Source organism: Ursus maritimus, unplaced genomic scaffold, assembly GCF_017311325.1.
Source record: "Ursus maritimus isolate PB19 unplaced genomic scaffold, ASM1731132v1 scaffold_23, whole genome shotgun sequence".
Classification (NCBI taxonomy): domain Eukaryota; kingdom Metazoa; phylum Chordata; class Mammalia; order Carnivora; family Ursidae; genus Ursus; species Ursus maritimus.
In genome coordinates, this window is record NW_024424786.1 from 44493156 (window position 1) to 44514945 (window position 21790).

The 21790-nt window shown below is 57.1% G+C and overlaps 1 protein-coding gene across 1 annotated transcript in view; it reads right to left on the minus strand.

Annotated features, from left to right (window-relative positions):
- The window catches only part of SHANK2 (SH3 and multiple ankyrin repeat domains 2), a 472550-nt gene that overhangs the window by 384288 nt on the left and 66472 nt on the right, over window positions 1-21790 (minus strand). Inside the window, exons 6-7 of the mRNA XM_040639603.1 lie at window positions 5450-5601; window positions 4266-4433 (exon numbers count right to left, since the gene is read on the minus strand). Coding sequence (XP_040495537.1) covers window positions 4266-4433; window positions 5450-5601 — 320 coding nt within the window. The remainder of the gene's footprint in view (window positions 1-4265; window positions 4434-5449; window positions 5602-21790) is intronic.

Genomic DNA, 21790 nt, shown 5'->3' on the forward strand with positions numbered 1-21790 from the left:
GGCTGGGAACCCGTGACAGCACCCACCCAAACAGACCTGGTACTCCAGGCACTGACCACAGGGGCTCGGGGAAAATTCCAAGGACCTGGAGAAGACAGCTGAGGGAAAGTGAGGATGAGCCTGGTGAGGGAGGGGAGCCATGACCATAAATTGTTAAATTTCTGGGGCACCTGGGTGGCTCAGTTGGTGAAGCGCCTGCCTTCAGCTCAGGTCATGATCCCAGGGTCCTGGGATCGAGCCCGCATTGGGCTCCCTGCTCAGCAGGGAGCCTGCTTCTCCTTCTCCTGCTCCCCCTGCTTGTGCTCTCTCTCCCTCAAATAAATAAATAAAATCTTTAAAAAATTGTTAAATTTCTTTTAAAACTCCTGCTTTAAAATGATAATAAACAGCAACCAATACAAAATTAAGATGAACGACAAGCTGTCCTTAAAGGAACTGTTGAGGAAATCAGATGAGATTATAGCAAGGCCTGTGAGGAAAGTGGTTACGTGCCCCCGGACTGTCACATATTATTTCCTTGTGACAATGGACACGTGATGATTATGATGATGATGATGATGATGATGATGATGACGCGGACAACAGTGACGAGGGCGGGCTGGACGTGGAGGACCATGATGAGGGCGTGGCCAGGCAAATGTGAGCGTGGCGGGGGCGTGACCGGGCTAGGAGGCTGACGGGGGCGTGGCTGGGAGAGGAGGGGGCTGATGGGGGCGTGGCCAGGCGAGGAGATCGGCGAGGGGGCGTGACCGGGCAAGGAGGAGGGTGATGGAGGCGAGGCGTGGTCAGGAGGAAGGTGGGGGCGTGGCCGGGCGAGGAGGAGCCTGAAGGGGCGTGGCTAACTCCCAGGCAGAGTACCGGGACTGACAGGGGGACGAGGGAAGCCCCCTCCGGAGGCTGAGAGAGTCAGAGGAACTCGGAGGGACGGCGGAGGTCCCCCGGAGCCAGTCACACAGCAGGGCCTGCGTGAAGGCGCGTGGGAACCCGGGCTGGCTCCTCCTCCGAGCAGCCCCGCTCTCCAGAGCCCGCAGCCTCCGGTAACCTATCCGGAATCCCGCAGTCCACAGTTCACAGGCTGGGGCAGGGTGCAGGGAAGACGCACAGGAAGACGGGAGCCATCCCCCCTTCCTTGTTGTCTTGGGTTGTGGGAATGCGTTTGGGTGGTTTTCACCGTCTCCTCTCTGCTTCTGCGAACTTCCCACTACGTCCGTGTGGAGCAGTTAGGGTAATCTGCATAACAACTCTAAGCTGTGTAGGAAAACGCGCGCTTCCGGAGTCGGCCTGCAGGGGGCGGGCGTGCCCAGGAGCTGCGTGGCAGGTGCGGGATGAGAATGGCCTCCCTGGGCAGTTCAGCACCCGGCCTTGGCCTTGGTGGGAAACAGACAGAACCACGGCAGGACCCGTGAGCAGGCCTGGCTGTGGGCGTGCAGGATCCCTCCAAGGGCGCGGAGCCAGGCGGCTGGGAAGGAGCCATCCCCACTCCAGGACGCAAGGCAGAGAGACAGACTTCAAATGCAGAACCTCAGGTCCCAGAACTCCAAGGTGCTTCTCCCACTAGCTCTGTGCAAAACCTGCCTCATCTGTTTCCTCCTGCCCCCAACGTCTGTCGCATCCGGGGTGGCGCCTGGATGTGGTGGCGAGATGGGCTGGGAGTGGACTTAGCTCAGGAAACAGCTTGGCCCGTGGCCTGGGGCAGGTTACTCCCCCTCTCTGGGCCCGTTACCTCGTCTGAGTCATGGAGACCAGCAGGTGTCTGTTGGGGCTGCTCCAGGGTGTGAAAGATGGAGCCAATAAAGCCGATCAGGAAGGCGTGGGAGCCCACCGGGTGCTGAGAATCTCGGAGGAGGACGGCCTGGTCTGCTGTTCTTGGCTTAGCGCCCGCACCCACCACCTCACGGCCAATCTCGGCCACGGCAGTCGACGCAGCTCAGGAGGCAGGGACTTCAGCCAGATAACCTCTAGTGGGGGGGAACTGGTGTCCCAGGACATTGTGGAAAAGAAACCCACCACTGGAGGGCAGTGCACGATCCTGATGGGTGGGAAGCAGGATGCTCAGTCCTGGGAGCACCCCCCACCCCCGCCTCCAAACTCAAACTCAGCACCAGGGGGCTGGGGCCCTGGGACCGAGGTCTGGTGGCTTCAGTGCCTGTGCACTCAGAATCCATGCTCGGGGTCTCAGGGATGGAACCCAGCACACACGGGGACCAGAAATCACAGCTGGAGCCCACCTTGCAGGAAGTGACTGCCAGGACCCCCCGCCCCCCACCCAACACACTCATGCTTCATCTCGGGGCGGCCAGGGACCAGACTGTCACATGTGCCAGAGACGAAAGGGACTTTGGTGGCAGGCCTCCGGCTGGCGAGGAGCAAAAGGACGGAGAACCCGGCTCGGAGAACTCTGCAAAGTTGGGGACCTGCCGCCGGGTTCAAGTTCTAGCAACTTCATGTTCCCATCTTCTGTATTTCTGTTGTCCTGGCATCTGTGGCCTTGCTGATGCCGTGAGGTCTGCCCCTCCCCAGACAAGCCCATCTGACCGCACAGGACTGGCCCAGAGGGCAACTCTCAGATGCAAACTGGCCCACACAGAGCCCTCGCCCCCCCCCCCCCCCCCCCCGCCTTACTGGGCTCTTGCTCAGGGCCACGGCCCACCTGCCCTGGTCAGACCAGACAGCCAGGGACAGCGCCAGTGCCCCAGAGCCCCCGAGGTTATCCAGACTAGCCAAGCCTCGGCCTGTTCATCCTGCCCCACCTGTTCCGTCCTGCAGAAACCAGTGAAGGCTCTTGGCCCCATTTCCCCCCCGGCTCCTGCTGCCTCTTGACCCAGCTTCCCATGTGGCCCCATGGCACGTCTGCCCCTCCTCCCAGGACCTGTGAGTAACACACCATCTTTCCAACGGCAGCTGACTCCTCATTGGTTGGCCTCACTGTAAAATGTAAAACTACATTTTCTACGGGGTTTGGGACAGGCCAGGAAACGCCTCTGGAACAACCCAAAAGCACTGAGACGTGCAGCTGCGGGGGCGGAGGGAGAACAAGGCAGGATGAGCAGAGGGGAGGCTCAGCACTGCGCTGACATGAGCTCCTTCCCACGGGCCCTGCTGACACCCACTTATGGGTGAACAAACGGAGACCCCAGGGCATCATCGCTACTGACTCCTCTGAGGGTCCCACGCGGGGTGTGGGCTGGGGGCTGCCAGGAGCAGCTTCTGGAACCCCAGTTCACCCGGCAGATGGAACTGGATGCCTCTCCAGGCTGCAGGGGTGCTGAGGAGTCAGGGCTGACCCGGCACGCAGAAGGCCAAGTGGGGCGGACCTGCCAGCCCCGCACGGCCCGCCTGCGACACCTCGCACCGCTCGGCCCTCTGACCACAGTGGGTGGGGGCGTGACCCGCCCAGACCGGGCCACTGTGTAAGGCCACGGTGGCAGAGGGAAATAGACAGGTGGCCTGAGAGGCGGTAAGAGTCACTGCCCATCCAAAGGACAGCTCAGAGCCTCCCCCTGTTCCAGCCCTTTCCCCCTTGCCTTCCTGGGCCCTGCTCTCCCAGACCCACCGTCCACCCTCCTCTGCCCGGAGACCCTGACCTGGATACCTGCAGCACCGGGCTGTCTGGTTGGCTGGCTCACACATGGCTCAGCCAACAGGAGGGCAGGAGAAGAGAGAGGCCAGGGCACTTCCTGCCTGCAGCCCCTCTAGTACCTCGGCTGCCCCCGCTTCTGGGACCACAACTTCCTCTCCCGCCCTGGGTGCAGTAACGACTCTTCATCTGAGCTATCAGGTGGGCTCTGTCTGCAGCTGACACACCCCCTAATGCCACGGGTGCCAGGTGGGACCAGGGAAACCTGTGCCCTGTGCAAGGAAACCGGGCATCACACTGGGCCGCCTGTGTCAGAAATCAGGCAGCGCACTGGGTCACCTGTGTGCAGAAAGCACCTGGCGCCCAGCTCTATCGGGGCACCCGAGATGCCCGACGCACGGACAGCTCCCAGCTCCTATGAAGGGCGTGTTCACCCACAATTGCAGATGATTCCTGCCCTACAGAAATGCAAGAGGCTTGCCTAACTTGCCGATGTCTCTGCAGAGATCAGACGTGTGTATCTCTAGGTACATACCCCGGTTTTTAAATGCCGACAGCAAATCCAAATGTTTTGGAAACCGCGTGGGCGGAACAAACTGCTGGGGGGCGGGCGCGAGCTGCGGGGGGTTGAGGGGTGCGCCAGGGTCGGACAGGGGTCGGACAGGTGGCGAGCAGCNNNNGAGCGCACCTGGTGGATCTCGTGCCAGCCGTTCTCGTCCCTGCAGCACACGGCGGCGTGCTCATGGAGCAGCAGCTCGCAGCAGTAGGGGTCCCCCCCGACGATCGCGGTGTGGTACAGCGGGGTGAGGCCGTAGCTGTCTTTGTAATCAGGGGATGCTCCCAGCTCCAAAAGGGTCTAGAAAACGAAAACACCAAACATGGGCCTCATGACCCATTCTGCAGGAAGTGAGTCAAGAACAAAGCACGAGGGTCACTCTCCTGCGGGCCAAGGCGGAGCAGGCCCTTGGTTCCGGCACGTTTCCCAGGCCTCCCAGAGTTCAGCAGGTGCCAACTTCAGACGGTGAGGTTTCTGGCCCTGAGACAGCACGTGGCGCTGGGCGTGCAGAACGTGCGTACATCCGGGAGGTCAGGAGACGCTCTGCAGACATGCGCCGGGGGCAGGCAGGGACCGGCTGCGCCCTGCTGACCACCCCCCACCCAGCACCGGCGGAGAGCAACAAAGTGAGGGCGGCCTTTGCAGAGAAGGGAAACAGTGTACTATACAACCTAAAAACACAGCCTAAAGCCCTCTCGTTGTGCACGCTGAGCGCGGCAAAACCAGGGAGCGCTGTCTCAAACGCTGGATTTCAGACGAAGCCAGCGGACAAAGTGCAGCTGATGTGAGCTGGAGAAATCCGTGAGTTCCGAGAGAAGCATCCTCTTGGGGGCCAGCCCCTAACAGTGGGTCCCCCTCCCTCCCCGCCAGGGCTCGGCAAAGCCGAGGGCCGGCAAAGCACGCAGAGGTCCATGGGGGAGCATGAGGGGTGAAAGCACCCCCAGAAGGGCTTCCAGAGAACCGGGGATGGGGGGCTGGTGGCAGCAGTGAGGCTGGCTCAGGGCCCACGGGCTGGGTTTGCAGTCTCATCCTGGGGGATGTGGGGGGCGAGGCTTTCAGCACTGCCCTTCCTGGCTGAAAACACAAGCCTCTGACCGAACCAGAGAGACAGATGACCTTTAATAAATTACCAAATTCTAAAAATCCCAAGAAGAGAGGGTCAGGGGTCCCGACTAAACGTCCAAACCCCAGGTGGGAACACAATTCAGGGTCAGCTCAGGTGGCCGTCATGGGATGGAAACAGGGAACCGGTGTGGATGCCAGGGAGCAGAGAGGGAGGCCCCCCCACCCCGGGTGAGACGGGCTCCGGAATGTACCTTCAGGGCTACTTGGTTCCTGGCTCGGGCAGCTTTGTGCAGGGCCGTCATCCCATCTCTGGCGCGGAAGTCCAGGTGAGCCCCGCCGTTTCTGAGAGCTTTGATCATCTCCGCAGGGTCGTCCAGCTGAGCAGCTAGGGTCAGCGGGGTCTCTGCGGGACCCAACACACGCAGTTCAGAACCCGCAGAGGGAGGAGACGGCCAAGGCACACGGCTCATGAAGTCAAGGGCCAAGTCTGAGAGTGAGCTTGAAGAACCGACCCAGGGTATTTGGGGCTACCACCCACCTGTTAGCCCCGGGATCCACGCAGTTAGCACAGCCTCAATGGTGACAATGGTAGTGACACTCAGGGTCACATGCAAATCAAAACGGGGGCAGAGACAGTTTCCACGTTATCACTTTGTGGGCAGTGGGTCTGAGACGCTGCCTCATGCTCTTGCTCTCAGGACACAGCAGTGACCCACTAGGGCAGCAGTTAAAGGTCTGAAAGGCGGATGCCCACCTTTCTCCATCTCAAAGTCATGACGTTCATGGGCATCTCGGAGGACGCCCGGACTCAGGCTGCAGGCACACAAAGGTAGGGGAGACATGGCGTGTGCACCCTGTGGAGGTCTGGGTCTGGACGGGCAGAGACCTGAACGGGGACAGCGCGATCAACGACTGGCAGGAGGGCCGGGGCAGAAGCCCTGGGACGGGGTGATGGAGCCCGACCCACGGGGACAACGTTGGCAAGGGCCCCCCGCTGCCCTGTGCGGCCCACTCCGGACCAGTCTGTCGCTGGCTGTGATGGGGAGGTCAGTATTTAGTTCAATCCACCTTCTGTCCCCCTCAGTCTCCCCGAGTGCCCGCCATCACCACTGCCGAGCACGGCGCGCTGCCCTGATGTGCTTAATCAGAGAGGCTATAACCTAGAAAAGTGCCAAGAGCGATGTGACAACGTGCACGTCCCCAGGACCAGAGACACCCCTGGCTGATAATGAGTCGTTCTGACTTCAAGCACATTTTGAGAATAAAAGAACCGGGGCCTCTGACCTGGGGCTGAATTCCCTTTGGACCTCACCTCGGTCACGTCCCCGGCTGTCCCCAGGAAGGGCAACCGCATCATGAATTCAGCTCCGCCACCCCCACTAGCCCTAATCCCCGGGCTTCTTTACCCTTAAGTGAGCACTGCTCTGAGGGCTCTTTAAACTTGCTAGGGGACACCCCCCACACCTGGATGTGTCACTGTGAGGTGCAGGGGTGTCGGGGTCCAGACAGCATGGAGCAGGCCAGGAGCTCCACGTGGGGGAGAGACATGGAAACAGGGCAGATGTGCAGACAGACGCAAACTTGGAGAGAGACCCCCTCCCGCTAGAGAGGGGAGAGGGAGCTGTTGGGGCTTCACCGCCTCGGCCCCCCCGGCATCCCAGCCACAGGTGTCTGACGGTATCAGGGAGGGCTCTTCCTCGGGGGGCAGGTGAAGGGCGTGGAAGGCCCGGTCGTCAGGAGCCACCAGCATCTACGCCTCAAAGTCAGATTTCTTGCAGCAACTTCCAGAAGCCGGCCCCCCATGTATAAGGTCAATTAGGCCTAATGCACATCTGGGGCAAGGTCAACCCTCAAAACCATTGGGATTCTTCTTGCTGATTTGGCTGTCCACCCGTGGCCAGCGCAACCGGAACCCCGGCTGGGGTCATACCTCTGACTCCAGACTAGACCCCTTCGGCAGAGCCACGCCCTGGGATGGCGCGGGGCACGTAAGGGCCACTGAGTAGATATGAGGGTAAAGAGTACTAGGCACCCCGTTAATGGCAGGTGTCTTATGTACTTGTCGGGGACCTTCAGCCCTCGGACGGCACCCACGACAAACGGTGCCTTTCTCAAACAGCCTGGCCCGAATGACGCATTGCAGACTCGCCACGTTCAACCCTGTCCAGGACCCACCCTGGTGAGGTCAGGAGAGTCCCCCAGCTTACACACCCTGCAGGAAGGAGGTGTCCATGAGACCCCCTGTGGGGCCGAGGGAACCACCCCGAGAAGATCTCACCCAGCACCTGCACACGAGCGGCCGTCAGGGGCCTGCATGTCTGTGGGACTGACGACCACGTGCCCGCGCCTCAGCGAGCTCGGGGCCTGCGCGCACCTGCACCACGATCCTCGGAAAACGTTCCTCAGTGTTCGCATCTTGAAATGACTTCAGTTTCAATAAATACTGGAACCGCAACACGTACAACCTCAAAATGGCCCCAGGCTCTCTCAAGAGAGAGAGTAAAACTGCTCTCATCTTTTCAGACGGACTTGCTCCCGTAACACGCTCTCGCCTAGACGCAGCCCGGCGGCATTTGGGCTCCGGGAAAGGACCGACCGAGCGCAAAAGGTACTGGCAGGAGGGTCTGTAGGGGTGAGGGGTGGGGGGACCTGGAAGCACAGCGCAAGGACGCCGGCTACTGGCTTCCACTCTGTCCAGACGTGGGGGCAGGGAGAGGTGTGGGGGCTCCACGCGCTGCAGGCTGGAGTGTGTGCGCCCAGGGCCCCTGGGAGCTCCTGGGAGCATCCAAGCGCCACAGAAAGACCTCGGAAACCACACGTGTGAGTGAGCAGCTCCTCCTGGAGAAATGGGGACTGCCGGAAGCAAAACCCAGCTCTGCTCCTGGAAGCCTGGACGACCTGAGCAGGTCTCCAAAGCCCTCTGGCCTGTCTCCTCCCCTGCAAGACGAGGGTAAAAGCATGACCCACACCTCACGGGGATTTGTGAGGCCCACATGCACGTGTCCTGTGCTGGATGGTGCCCACCCCAGGAGCGCCCTCGGGGACCTGGCAGCCAGAGCACTGCCAGACATAAATATTGCTCTCTTCGTTATGGCTTTCTTCTGTATTTTTACAAGCCTGTGCAATGATTTTATTATTCTACAATAATAAAAAAAGCAATTTCTAAAATGAACTATGAAGCCAATACTTGTTAGCATTCCCACCCCCACCACCACTTGGACTGGCATAGTCCCACGTGACTTTCTCAGCAAGAGACAGTCGTGATTCTCCTAGAATGTGAAACAAAGGAAACAAATATTCACACACCTACTAAGTGCTCTGCCCTGCACTGGGGACTGCGGCCGCCCCAGGTGGACAATAAGGTACAGGTCCTTGAGCTTTTATAAGATGGATAAATAAATAGGAAAATAGATCGCTGGATGAGGGGGTGGGTAGATGCTTGGATAAGTGGATGGATGGACAGATGGTTAGATGAGTGCACGGACAGATGGCTGGGTGGGTGGATGGATGGATGGTGAATGAATGGGTGGATGGATGGATAGATAGATAGATAGATAGATAGATGGCTGGATGGATGAGTCAATGGATGGATGGGTGCATGAATGGATGGGTGGATAGATGGATGGCTGGATGGATGGATGGATGGATGGATGGGTAGATAAATGGATAGATAGATGGATGGGTGGTAGGTAGGATGGATGGGTGGACAGACAGATGAATGGATGGATGGATGGATGGATGGATGGATGGATGGATGGATGGGAATGTGGGTGGATGGAAGAATGGGTGGGTAGGTGGATGGATGGATGGTCAGACAGATAAACGGATGGAGGGATGGGTGGGTGGGTCAGTGGATAGATGGATGGATGGATCGATGGGAATGTGGGTGGATGGATGGATGGGTGGCTAAGTGGATGGATGGATGGACAGACAAACAGATGGACGGATGGGTGGGTAGATGGGTGGATGGATAGATGGACAGATGGGCAGATGGACAGGTTGATGGAGAAGTAGATGGATAGATGGTTGGGTGGGTGGGTAGGTATAGGGAAGGAGCGACAGAGGGAGGGAGAAAGGAAGAGAGAAAGAGATGGGTGAGTGAAAAGATGGGCAGAAGGGGATGGAGATGGAGATCACACAGACGTATAGACAAAAATGAGTAAAACAGAAGATGAATATTTGGGCTCACAAGTGACAGAGGGGGCACAAACTACATTCAATTATCTTCGTGTTTCTTTCTAATATAAAACTCATTATTAAAGTCTCCACAATTGAGACATCTCACACCCCATCCCTAGGCCCGCATGCCTCATGCAAACCGTCACAAGTGGGAAAAGCCTGGTTTTGCATCCGGAACCTCCGACTCCAGTCTGGGCTCGGCTGTGACTTGGACGGACACCTTGAACCCCACAGGGCCTGGTTCCCCTTCCGTGCTGCAAAGACCAGCCTGCCCAGCCCACAGTGAGGGGCGGCAGGGAGCCACGGCTCTGAAGGTGCTTCACAATGACAAAGCTCCCGCCGGCACAAGGAGCAACAGGGTCTATGGCGGCTCAGGTGAGACTCGCTGCACCGCTTTACACGGAGACAGACCCCTTCACAGGACCTAGAAGGGACAATGTCCCAGTGGAGTCAGCCTTCTGCCTTTGATCACATTGAGCTCACTTTCCTAAAGTGACCCATTCTATGAGAACGTCTCTCTAAACCATGACACACCCTTCAGTGTCAGACGGAGATTTCGCCATCCAACAGGCGACCTGAGGACGATGACCCAGGAAACACTCCTGACCAGGAGCTTCAGAAAAAGCCATTTGGGGCTGTGTTTGCTAACCTTCCGGGGAGAAGTGGCCTCCAGCTGGAATACTCTGAAAGTCCACACGATGGGGATGTCTCCATTGACGGGGACACCCGAGAAGTGGAAGCAAAGCCAGAGAGGTAGGGCTGCACCCCTGCCCTATCCCCGGCCCTTCTCTCCTCCGGGTCAGCAGAAATCTGACATGTCCCCAAACGTCACAGCCTCAACGGCAAGAAGCCTCCCTACAGCACCACGGTGTGCTCGTCCCCATCTCTGAGGCCACACCCCCAAATCCCCAGGGACCAGAGAGAGGAGATTCAGGGACTCCTTCCTCATTACCTAGATCTATGGTTCTCAGACTTGGGCATGGGTTAAGAATCCTCCAGAGAACTGGGTAATACAAAGAACGTGGACTTCATTCCCAGCAGTGATTCCATGGACGGGAGCAGCTGAGAACCTGCACCGCTAACAGGCCAGGGGTCCACAGGACGTGCTTGGCGGAGAACGTGGGTTCGCAGACCTGACTGCACAGCGGCACCACCTGGTCCCACCCCCAGATACTGCTTTACTCAGCATGGGTATGACCCACCAGTGTGAGGACTGGTAAAACCTCCTTACGTCGTCTTCAACATGGGAACCAGTGCTCTGAACACCTGCTAACTCCAATGCGTTCCCCGGACGAGCGGCACGGGCGTGACCCAGGAGCTGGTTAGAAATGCAGAAGCTCGGGGCGCCTGGTGGCGCAGCGGTGAAGCATCTGCCTCCGGCTCAGGGCATATCCCAGGGTCCTGGGATCGAGCCCCACATTGGGCTCCCCATTCAGTGGGGAGCCTGCTTCTCCCTCTGCCTGACACTCCCCCTCATGCTCTCTCTCTCACATGCTCGCTCTCTCAAATAAATAAATAAACAGAATCTTTAAAAAAAAAAAAGAAATGGGAAAATCTCATGAAAAGGGAAGGGAAGGGAAGGGAAGAAAAGAAAAGGCAAAATCTCTGGCCCCAGCCCAGATCTGCACAATTAGAATGACATTTTAGCGAGAGTCCCAGGTCACAAATAGACATCGAGTCTACATGGGCCCAGAGCACAGTTCTCCCACCCAATAGGCACCTGATGAGTCAACAAGCAAACCCAGAAGAACGGTGTTGTCCCTCATGTGGGTTTATCACTTTATTTACAAATCATACATGACTGCGGGGAAAGTCGTTGTGTGTTTAACAAATGGTGCTGGGACAACTGGATTTCCACGTGGGAGCCCTACCTCACGCCATAGACAAAACGTCACTCAGCCTGGCTCCTAAATGGAAGAGCTACAGCTGTACAATTGTAGGAAAGAACACAGGGTGAATCTTTGTAACCCCGAGTTAGGCGTGAGTTTTATTTTAATTTAAAAAAATAGGACACGAAAGCACAAGCAACATAAAAGAAACAGACTGGACTTTATAAAATTAAAAACTTCTGTGCATCAAAAGACACCATCAAGGAAGTGAAAAGACGACCCACAGAGTGGGAGAAGGTATTTGCAAACCATGTATCTGAGTACGGATTTGTACCCAGAATATATAAAGAACTTTCACAAGCCAACAAGAACAGACAAATAACCCAATCGAAATGGGACATGAAAAGATGCTGGGTATCACGGTCATTAGGGAAATGCAAATACAGCCCCAGGGAGGTGTGACTTCACGCTAAGATAGCTGTAAGAAACAAGAGGGGTGACCAGAAGCACCGGCAAGGCCGTGGAGGACATGGGCCTCCCGCGCACCGTGGGTGGGATGCCAAAGGGTGCGGCCCCGCTGAAAAACAATCTGGCAGCTTCTCCAAAGGTTCAACATGGGTTACCCTGAGGCCAGCGGTCCCCTGGGTACGTGCACGTGAAGGATAAAAACACGCGTCCACACGCTCCGCACAAGAATGTCCACAGCAGCCATGAAGTGTGAACAACCCAAGCAGCCCCGACTGACGAGTGGATAAACAAAAGTGGCCCATTAAATGGAAAGTCACTTGGCCACGAAAAGGGACACAGCACCATCACATGCTCCCACCTAAACAGACACTGACACCATGATGCTGAGTGAGAGAAACCAGTCACAAGGGACCTCGTCACGGGCGCCTCCGTCTCCCCAACGCCCAGAAGAGGCAAACCCGCAGGCACGGGAAGCAGACGGGTGGCTGCCGGGGGCTGGGGAGGGGGAGGCGGCGTGACCGCAGATGGGCACAGGGTCTCCTGTCTGGGTGACCTAAAGACAGCGGCGATGGTACAGCCCCGAGCATGTATTTAAGAACCACTGAATCGTACACTTCTAACGGCTAAATCTGGTGGTATGTGAAATGCATCTCAATACAGCCTTACAAAATACGGAGTTATATGTAAGCTATATCTTAATGTTTTTAATAAAAAAATTATACATGCCTTATGGTACTAGCATTGAACATGCTACCAAACAGACACAGACTAATGTTTTTAAAAGGAAGACAAGGTTTGGTGTTTCCGCCCTGCCTGCTGGGCCATCTGGACCTCCTCTGTATAATGAAAGGACTGGCGCGGCCTCCAGGTTAAGGACCTCTGACTACACACGTCCCCAGCAACCATGCCACGTGCCGTACCTGCTGATGGGTCATGTACGCGCTCGTGCGGTCGCCAAGCAGGGGCGCAAGCTCAGCGCTCCTGTCCCAGCACCTGCCTGCAGAGCGCACGGGGCCCGGGCTCCTCACTGCCCTGTTACCACAGACAGTGGGGCAGGCGGGGGCCGTGGGCCTGACAGTCCCTTTGCAGGATGGACGGCTCCTGTTGGGACACACCAGCGCGTCCAGCGTTAGTCCACATTCAATGTTTCGGGGTTAAACTATGCAAAAGCACAGATCTTCCAGTCCACTCTGATATCAGATTAACAGCCCAGCCCCACCATGAAGAGAACCAGATCTATAACGTCTTCCCTGGTGCACGGGCCTCGACGAGGAGGACACCTTCTCGTGACAGGTTCCCAGGTGAGCACATGACACTTGTCCACGACCCACATGCCTTTGATGCCAGGAAGCAAGTATGGAGGGTGGTGGCAGTTTTCCCCAAACGGTCAGCCCCTCTGAACGTTCTGGCAACTGCTTCTCACAGGAGCCCATGAACCAGGGGCTGGGGGTGGGGTGGGCATCGTTCTTGTGCTTCCTGCCGCTTCCCACGAATGGAAGAATCACGACCGTCCTCCTCCTGTTCTCCCAGATGCTGGCTCGGGCGACCACGTGCGGAGGGGAGACGGTCCCACGCAGGTGCTGGCCATACAGGTTTGTGAACAGAAGCGGACACGACTCACTTTCGTGGGAGGAAATCTTCGATGACAGGAAACACACAGGAGGGAGGCAGGTGTGGAGAAGCCAGAAAAAGAACTGGGCCTCCTATTCCAGAAAAAAACCCTCTGTTGCCAGCAGGAGGTGAGGCCGGTTCGGGGAGAGCTGGCAGACCTGGTCTGGGGAACCCCACAGGCAGGGCTTCCGACAGCACCAGCTACAGCCCTGCAGCCGGGTTCCCGGCTCCCCGCGAGGATGACACCATCCACAGAGGCCCGTGAAGGCAGGAAGCATGTGGGAATTGCTTCAAGGTCAGAACATTAAACGTGGGTGGTTCTTGCTCCAGACGGGGGTGTGTGGCCGGGGATTCTCTCCCAAGGGAGACTCACGTGGACTCACGTGGTCTGACGCAGACATACAGAACCTACCAGATCAGGAATTGGAAAAGGATGGGACCTTTTGAGCAAGCACATACGCAAGCCTCAGAACGAGGAGAGCCCTACAAACCTACTAGAACGGATAAAACGCAGATCGCGGACGGCACCCCCTTGTGGCGGGGACGGGCAGCACCAGGAGCCCCCACCCGCTCCGGCGGGAAGGCAAAACGGCGCCCAGCCTCCGAGGGTAGTTTGGCAGCTTCTTACAGACCACAAAAGTGTTTTACCATATCTTCCAGCAATTGCCCTCCTTGGTATTCACCCAGCTGCTGTGAAAACTTACGTCCACACCACATGCCGCAGCAGCTTTATTCAAAACAGCCCCGACCCGCAGACAACCAAGACGCCCTTCCATGGGATGGACACACACACCCGGGCCATCCACAGAGTGGACCACTGTTCAGTGAGAAAGAGAAAAGCGCTATCAAGCCACAAAATAATATGGCTAAATCTCGACTACCTCCTGCTAAACGAAAGAACCCAGTGCAGGGGCGCCCGGGGGGCTCACGCAGTTGAGAGGCCGACTCCTGATTTCGCCTCAGGTCGTGGCTTCGGGGTTTTGAGATCAAGCCCCACATTGGGCTCCACACTCAGCATAGACTCTACTGGTCCCTCTCCCTCTCCCCCCCCCCCCATAAATAAATAAAATAAATTATTTAAAAAAAAAAAAAAAGAAAGAAAGAAAGAAAGAAAAAGAAGCCCGTCTGAAAAAGCCACACTGCTTGATTCCAATTATCTTACATTCCAGAAAAGACAAAACTATGCAGGAAGTAAACAGATCGCTGGTCCCAGGGGCTCCAGAGAGGGGCAGGGTGGAATGGGTAAAAAGCACAGAAGACCGTGTTAGGTGATGAAACAATTCTGTATGACCCTGTGCAGTAAAAACAAGAATCCAACATCTGTGAAAATCATAAACTCCACAGCACACGAGTGAAACTCAATGCACGCACATTTTTAAATGAAGTTTAAAAATTCATTGAGGAGACTGCGGGATCCTGGTTTGGAATGCAGAATGTGACAGGAGACTCAAACTGTATTACAAATGGAAGAACAGCCTTGCCAGAGGGAGTGGGGAATTAAGTGCCTTCCAGAAGTGCGTGGTCTGCAAGACAAAAGGCGAAGAGAGCCCCCATAAGCACTGTGCTCTATCGGCTCAGAAAGCGGCCTCCGTCGTGCGTGCAGGTCACCAATCGTGAAACCACTATGTACGGATCCTGGGATTGAACAATTAGATAAACAGACGGCACAGAGTAGCAGCAGGTGTCTATCGGTGGGGAGTGATGGATTAGCCCGGGAAGGGACCGCGCTGATCTGTGTGGCCGTGGATCGGACTGGAGACATCGGTGTGCACTCATGTTGAACTGGATACACATACGGATGGTACACACAGAAGCATTTGTAGATATGCACGTATGCACGAGTTAGCACACACACACACACACGCGCGCGCACACACACACACACACACACACACACACACACAGAGTCTGTTGTTCCGGAAGCAAGTGCAGCCCAGCAGCAGTGAGCACGCCCAGCACCCAGATCTTGGTTCCTACAACCACTGTCCATTTAGAGGAACCAGGCTCCAGGACGACTGGCGGGCGCTGTGTCCGGGCAGGAAATACACAGGACGAAGCTGGGTTCACCTTCTAGTACCGGAAAGTAAGCAAGGAGTCAAAAACGAATGACCTGCACTGATGGGGTCTGTCCAAGGGGCTGAGGAGCCTACTGAACGAGCTCCCAGTGCCCACGGCTAGAGTGGTGGGAGCAGTGAAATGTAGTGTTGGGTCCTGACCCAGATTACGAATTAAATACCCATTAGTCCATACTGACAGAATTAACTGAGGGTAAATGAATGAATGGGGGAGAAAGACAAACCTCCGTAGGGAATTCTGTCACATGTGTGGGTACTCTGTCCTCCAGGACGTAGAAGCGTAACCACCGCATTAGCTCTGGGCTGTGCTCAGTGGCTTCCTTCCAAAAAGGACAGTCCGTAAAGGGGAAAAGAGAGGGACCGTACAGCCGGGACCTGACATGCACCCCAGCCAGGTGAGCAAGGCCAGTATCACGGGGACGAGTCAAGTGCGGAGCACGAGCCCGGACTCGATGGGGTGGAAAGGGCGCCTCACCCTGGGGTCCTCCTCCCAAACCCGCAGCCCAGTCTGACCGTGACGCACACACCAGATAAATCCCAATAAGGGGGACATTTCACAAAATGCCTGACCAGCTCCCAAAACGGCCGAGGTGAGCAAAAACAAGGAGAGCCCTAGAAACGGTCACAACAAAGAGGGTCCTACAGAGACAAGACCGCTACGTGCCATGAGGGCTCCTGGGGCAGAAAAGGGACATTAACTAGCTGCAAATGAACCATGAAAAAAGCATGCACTTTAGTTAATAGCAACCTATCCAGACTGGTTCATTAATTACCAAACACACCCTGCTCTGGGTCTAAGACAAGAATCAGGGCAAATGGGCTACGAGGTACAGGTGGAACATTCTGGAATACTGTCATAACAATTCTGTAAATCTAAAACTGCCCTAACATCATCGTTGCTCGTCCGTAGGTATTAAAGGGGCCTCTCCAAGGCTCGTGCTGCAGGTGATGGTTTGAGGTGACAATCCTGCTGCGGACCCATCCCTGGCTGGCCCCCCAAGGAGATGCTCCCGACCTCAGTGCCTTTGCCCGTGGCCGTGTGTGCACGTCACGATGTGGGTCACTGTGAGGAGTGCCCACACTGACCTCCTCTCCCTCTGGCCAGCCCTGGTGGATGTCCCAATGCCAAGACCCCCTCCTGCGGGCCCCCATCCCTGAGCTCACCCCAATTCCTTACTTGCTGGACAGTGCTGCATTTTCCTCGGCTGCATGGACCTGAGGAGTCACCTAGAACCCTTGCCAAAACATGACCCTAAGTGGGTATCCACCTGAGCTCCCATTTCCAGACAGGTCTCTCTGGACCAGGAAGTGCGTCTGACCAGCCCAATGTACCCCGACCCCTCCGTGCCACAGACTCCATCTGTGCATCTCCGACCCTCTGCACACTGACATTTACGAGGTTCCAGAACCGTGTCGGCTAGAATTGCCCCCCTCCTGTTGACGCAGTACAATGATTTCTGGAGAATTTGGTTCCGGGATTTCACACAGGGGCTACGGTGAGCCAGGCGCGTACGGACCACTGGTCGTCATCTGCATCCAAGAAGCCCCTTCTGTTCTCAAAGCCAACGCTCGGAGGGGGCACTGCTCAGTGTACTGGCATCCAGACTGTCCGCGAAAGCTGCTAATTGGGCCGCGTGGGAGCCGGGAGGGACTCCCGGGAGCCAGGCTGCCGCGACACAGGGCGGCACCGGGCACATCTCGGCACAGATGACAAACAGCAGCCTGACAAGCTGAGAGCTCTCGCCCCCTAGAAACCCACTTCGCAATCGGATCTCGTAAGCAAAGTCCAGACACATCACAGGTGCCCAGCGAAATCCACCCAATCAACGGGAATTCTGTTTTCCTTCTCAATACGTTTCAAGAGTTGAAAGACGTCGCTGGCTTTATTCACACCCGCCTTTGTTGTGCCCGGGCTTCGTGCAAGTTTGGGAACCCAGTGTGAAATACACGCACCAAACTAATTTTTGCTCAGATTATTGGTTTTATTTCCTTCCTCGGGGCTCAGAACACCACGCGTCTTGTCCCAGAGCTTCCCACCAAAGCAGGAGATGCGCCCTGAGACCCCGGTGGGCGAGGCTTTACGTCTTCCTACGACTTCTGCCATTGCTTATTAAAATTCCACTCGACTAGGCACCAGACGGTCGGCTGTGATCACAGGGTGCTGTGTTCTCGCTGACAGGCCGTCCACGGAGAGTTCATCATCCCTCAGCCGAAGGGGCTGCTTCCCCAACCTCGGGCCCCCTGCATGCAGCCCAGAAGCGTCCGAGAACCCCGCAGCCCGAGCACAGCGATGCGGCCCACGTCTGAACATGGCGTTCCCTGCACATGGGAGGCAGGCTGCCTTCAATTGTCTGCATGGGGGGAGGAGGGGGAAGAAGTCTGCTTTCTCACCAAGCGGCTTTGAATGTCACCCACCTCAGTGTGGAGCCGCTGAACACCGGAACAGCCACAACGTCAGAGCGGACAGGACAACCGTGCAACGTCGGGGTAGGAGAGGGGGCGAGCCAGCTCTGCCCTCCCACTCGGACTGCCCGGGGCTGCAGCTCCTGCTTCCATCTCAGGACGGGGAGGGGACCCGCTCAGGGGCCACAGACCCTCCACCAGCCAGGGTCCCGGCCATGTCCCGCCAGGCACGCAGGTGAGGAGACAGACCCACTTCCCTCCCCCGGGGGTGAGAGCACGGACCCTGCAATTGCAGGGCAATAAGTCCAGGCTTGGCCTCCTCTGCTTGCAGAGGACACTGGCCGCACAGGGGGCCAGCTTCACAGGACGTACGAGAAGGGAGGGAAACGAGAATTCCCATGCCCTTGACACAGCACTGGACCCTAACCGGTCCTCATGTAACTACAGCTGTGATTATTAAGCGCCCTGGTCACGCATCGGGTGACCGGCTGTGCCAGCGTGTCTGGGACCGAGGGGATTCCCGAACGTGGGACTTGCAGTGTGAAAACCCCGCCATCCCAGGAGACTGGGGACAGGTCGGTCACACTGCCTGTTGTCTGCACGCAGCCTGTGACAGCCAACTACGGGTCGTCCCTGGGGCTCCAAAACAAAGAGAAGATATTGTTTCGGAAACCTGAGTTTCCGTTTGCTGCTAACACGACAGGACCTTTCCGGAGACCCCACTGGGGACACCGCTCCACACGTGAGACACGAAACACACAGTGCTGGTGGGTACCGTCGTGGACCGAGCACCCCACACCGCCGTGTCTCGGACTCTCCGTGGCTGGGGCGCCTCCCTGGGCTGCCACCTGGTGGCACTCACCTCCCATGGTCGCCGTCCCACAGGGACAGTTGTTTCAGACGTGTCTCGGCTTCTCCATGTGTCGGCTTCAGGCGGCAGGCAAATGGGTCCCTGACGCTCCATGTTGCACAGAGACTGAAGCGAAGATGCGTGTTTGCTTCTCGGCTGAGCGTGTGTCAATATTCTCGCTTGCGATCCCCTCCGCACACAGCGAGCGCTGCCCCACGGCACCGTGGTGGGACTAGCCCATGGCTTAGCTCGCTTCCAGGAACGTCCGTCCCACTGTTCACCTTGCTCATGTCACTCCTCGTGGGTGGTCCCCATTTTCCCGTCCCTCGGCCAGAACAGTGTCTTCTCGCCCGATTTGGGGAGGGGGTGAAAACTCTGAAGACACTGAGAACAGAGTGCTAGAGTGGGGCAGCGAGGGTCTGACAGCACGGCCTGCCACGGGGTCTCGGGTCTGCACGTGGCCTTTGGTTCAGAACTTTCCATCTTAACCATCCCCTTTTCTGCAAGCGGTAAATACTCTGGCGTTTAAAAATGAAACCCGTGTCCAATCACCGTTAGCTACATCTACACACAAAAAACCCGCACACAGATTTACAGTAGCTTCTCTGACGACTGCCAAGACCTGGAAGCAGCCAAGATGTCCTTCGGCAGGTGGACGGAGAAATAACCCATGGTCCAACGGAAGGCTGCTCGGCACTAAAGAGAACCGAGCTCCCCAGCCGGAAAGTCACGGACGAAACGGAGACGCATCCTACTCAGTGAAGGAAGCCGATTTGAAAAGGCCACACGCTGTGTGATTCTGACGTACAACATGCTGGAAAAAGCAACACCACGGAGACGGTAAAGAGATCAGCGGTTGCCGCGCGTTAGCAGGGACGGAGGGTGAACAGGTGAGCACAGACGATGTCGAGCGCAGGGAAGCTACTCTCTGTCTCTACGGTGATGGACAGCTCTCGTGACCGCTGGTCAAAACCCACAGAATGTACAAAACCAGGAGTGGGCCCCAAAGTGACCTGCGGGCTCTGATGAGTAACGACGGGCTGGTCGGGGGCCGGTCGGCCTAATAATCTGCCGTACTAACGCGAGTTGCTGGGAATAGGAGGGCCGGTGGTTATCGGGGAGTCCCACAGAGCCTCCAGCCTTTCCACTCACTTCCCTGTAAACGTCAAACTGCTCTAACAAAGTCCACTAATTTCAAAAAACATATGGGCAAAGAGAAGACAGGGAAGGTTCTGCTTTCTAGGGGAGTGTGAGCCACGACCAGGACAGACCTGGACGCGGACCATATGATCCGGGAGCTGCCACGTGTCGACAGCTCTGCTTCACATGTTAAGCTTGAAAATAAGGACAGTTTCGAGTTTATCTGTCCAAACAACAAAACAAACCCAGACAACAGCCAATGGCACACAGGGCTCAATGGTGCGAGCCACTGGCACCGAGAGCAGAGATGGGGGCCGCCAGAGAGGAAGAAGCCAGCCGGGACGGCCACTGGCGTCCAGCTGCAGGCAGGGCCACGGGAAATGGCGCAGACCTCCGTCTGGAAATAACTCGGGGTCTGTGCTGTCCGGTTTTAGAAGCCAGGTCACGGTCCGCCCTGGAGGAAGCATCACTGCAAGCCCAGGATCTGGAAACACCAGTTCCAGGGAACAAGACCAGGTAGAGGGCGTCATGTGGGAAGAACAGCAGCCCAGAGCAGACCTTCTCACCTCCCCCTACTGCCGGCTCTCCCCCGTGGAATCATCCAGAAACAGCTGGGGACGAGGCCAGGCCGGTGGACGTCCAGGCCAAAGGCTGGCCCAAGGAGGGAACTACAGACACATGTGCCCTCCATGTTCCCTCCACGTGTTACCTCCGTGTCCCAGCCACGTGTGCTGTCCATGCCCCCCCCCGCCCGCCGCCCATGTCCCATCTCCTGGCGTCTCAGGCACTGACGCTGCAGTCAGAAGTTAAACTGCGGAGACACATGAGTCAGCAGTGATCACGGATCACGGCAGAGCAGCCTGTGCTGGGCAGGGATGGGCACGGCCGATGGGCACAGGCGGGGTCCTGCCCCAGCTCCAGGGGTCAGAGGAGCCCCAGTGATGAGGAAAAAGCTCCATTCCTGAGCTGACGCACGCAGCTGCTGTGGGCTCGGTAACTGGGCAGCAGGGAAGGACACATTTAGGTGACAGTGGCCCAGGCGGAGGGCTCGCCGGTCACCAGAAGTCAGGGTGGGGGCCCCCCCGTGGCTGAGTCCAGGAGGAAGGTTCTCCAGCCCAGGGTGACCGACCTAGGGGGACGAAGGCCCCAAGCTGCCACGAAGACGGTACCTGAGCCCAGCTCGGTGTGTCCCCTGCACGGGCTCCACCCGGGGACTGCACTGTGCTCCAGGGGACACCGGCCAAGGTCTGCACACAGTCTGGTGGTCACAGCTCGGGGTGCGACTGGTGCCTGGGGTGGAGGCCGGCGAGGCTGTAGACATCCTACGACACAGCATGCAGCCCCCGCCACAAACAGCCGTCCGGCCCCACAACGGAGTACGATCCCAACACAAGAAGGAAGGAAATCCCACCACTAGGACAGCATGGACGGACCTTGCAGGCACCGTGCTAAGTGAACTAAGTCAGAGACCGAGTGATGCCGCTTACAGGCCAAATCCGAAAGTACCGACCCCCAAAACAGAGCAGGCCGCTGGGTGCCGGAGGCGGGGTGGGGTCGGCGCGCAGGTGGCCAAAGGTACAAACTTCCAGTTACGAGCTCTAGGAGTGCTGGGGGAGCACGGTGACCACAGCTAACGTCACTGTTCTCTACACTCGGAAGCTGCTGAGAGAGCAGACCTGAAAAGCTCCCATCACAAGGAAAACCACTGTAACTCTGTGCTGACCAACGTCAACCAGACTGCTGGGTCCGCAGCGTACAATGTATCCAAGTATCGAAACCTATCAAAGGGGGAGCAGCCTGAAACTAACATAATATTACAGGTCAGCTAAACCTTGATAAAACAGGGTGGGGGGGCAGGTTGAAATAAAAGTCAATGCTCACTTGGAATTACTTAAAGAAGAAGAAATTGTCCAGCCCCACAGGTCAGGTTGCTGAGTTCAGAAGCCCTGTGCTATTCTGACCCGGGAACGATGCGTGCCCACGTGCCAGCAGGGGGAGCAAGGCATGCGCGTGTAAGCATGTCTCCCACGGCGGGGG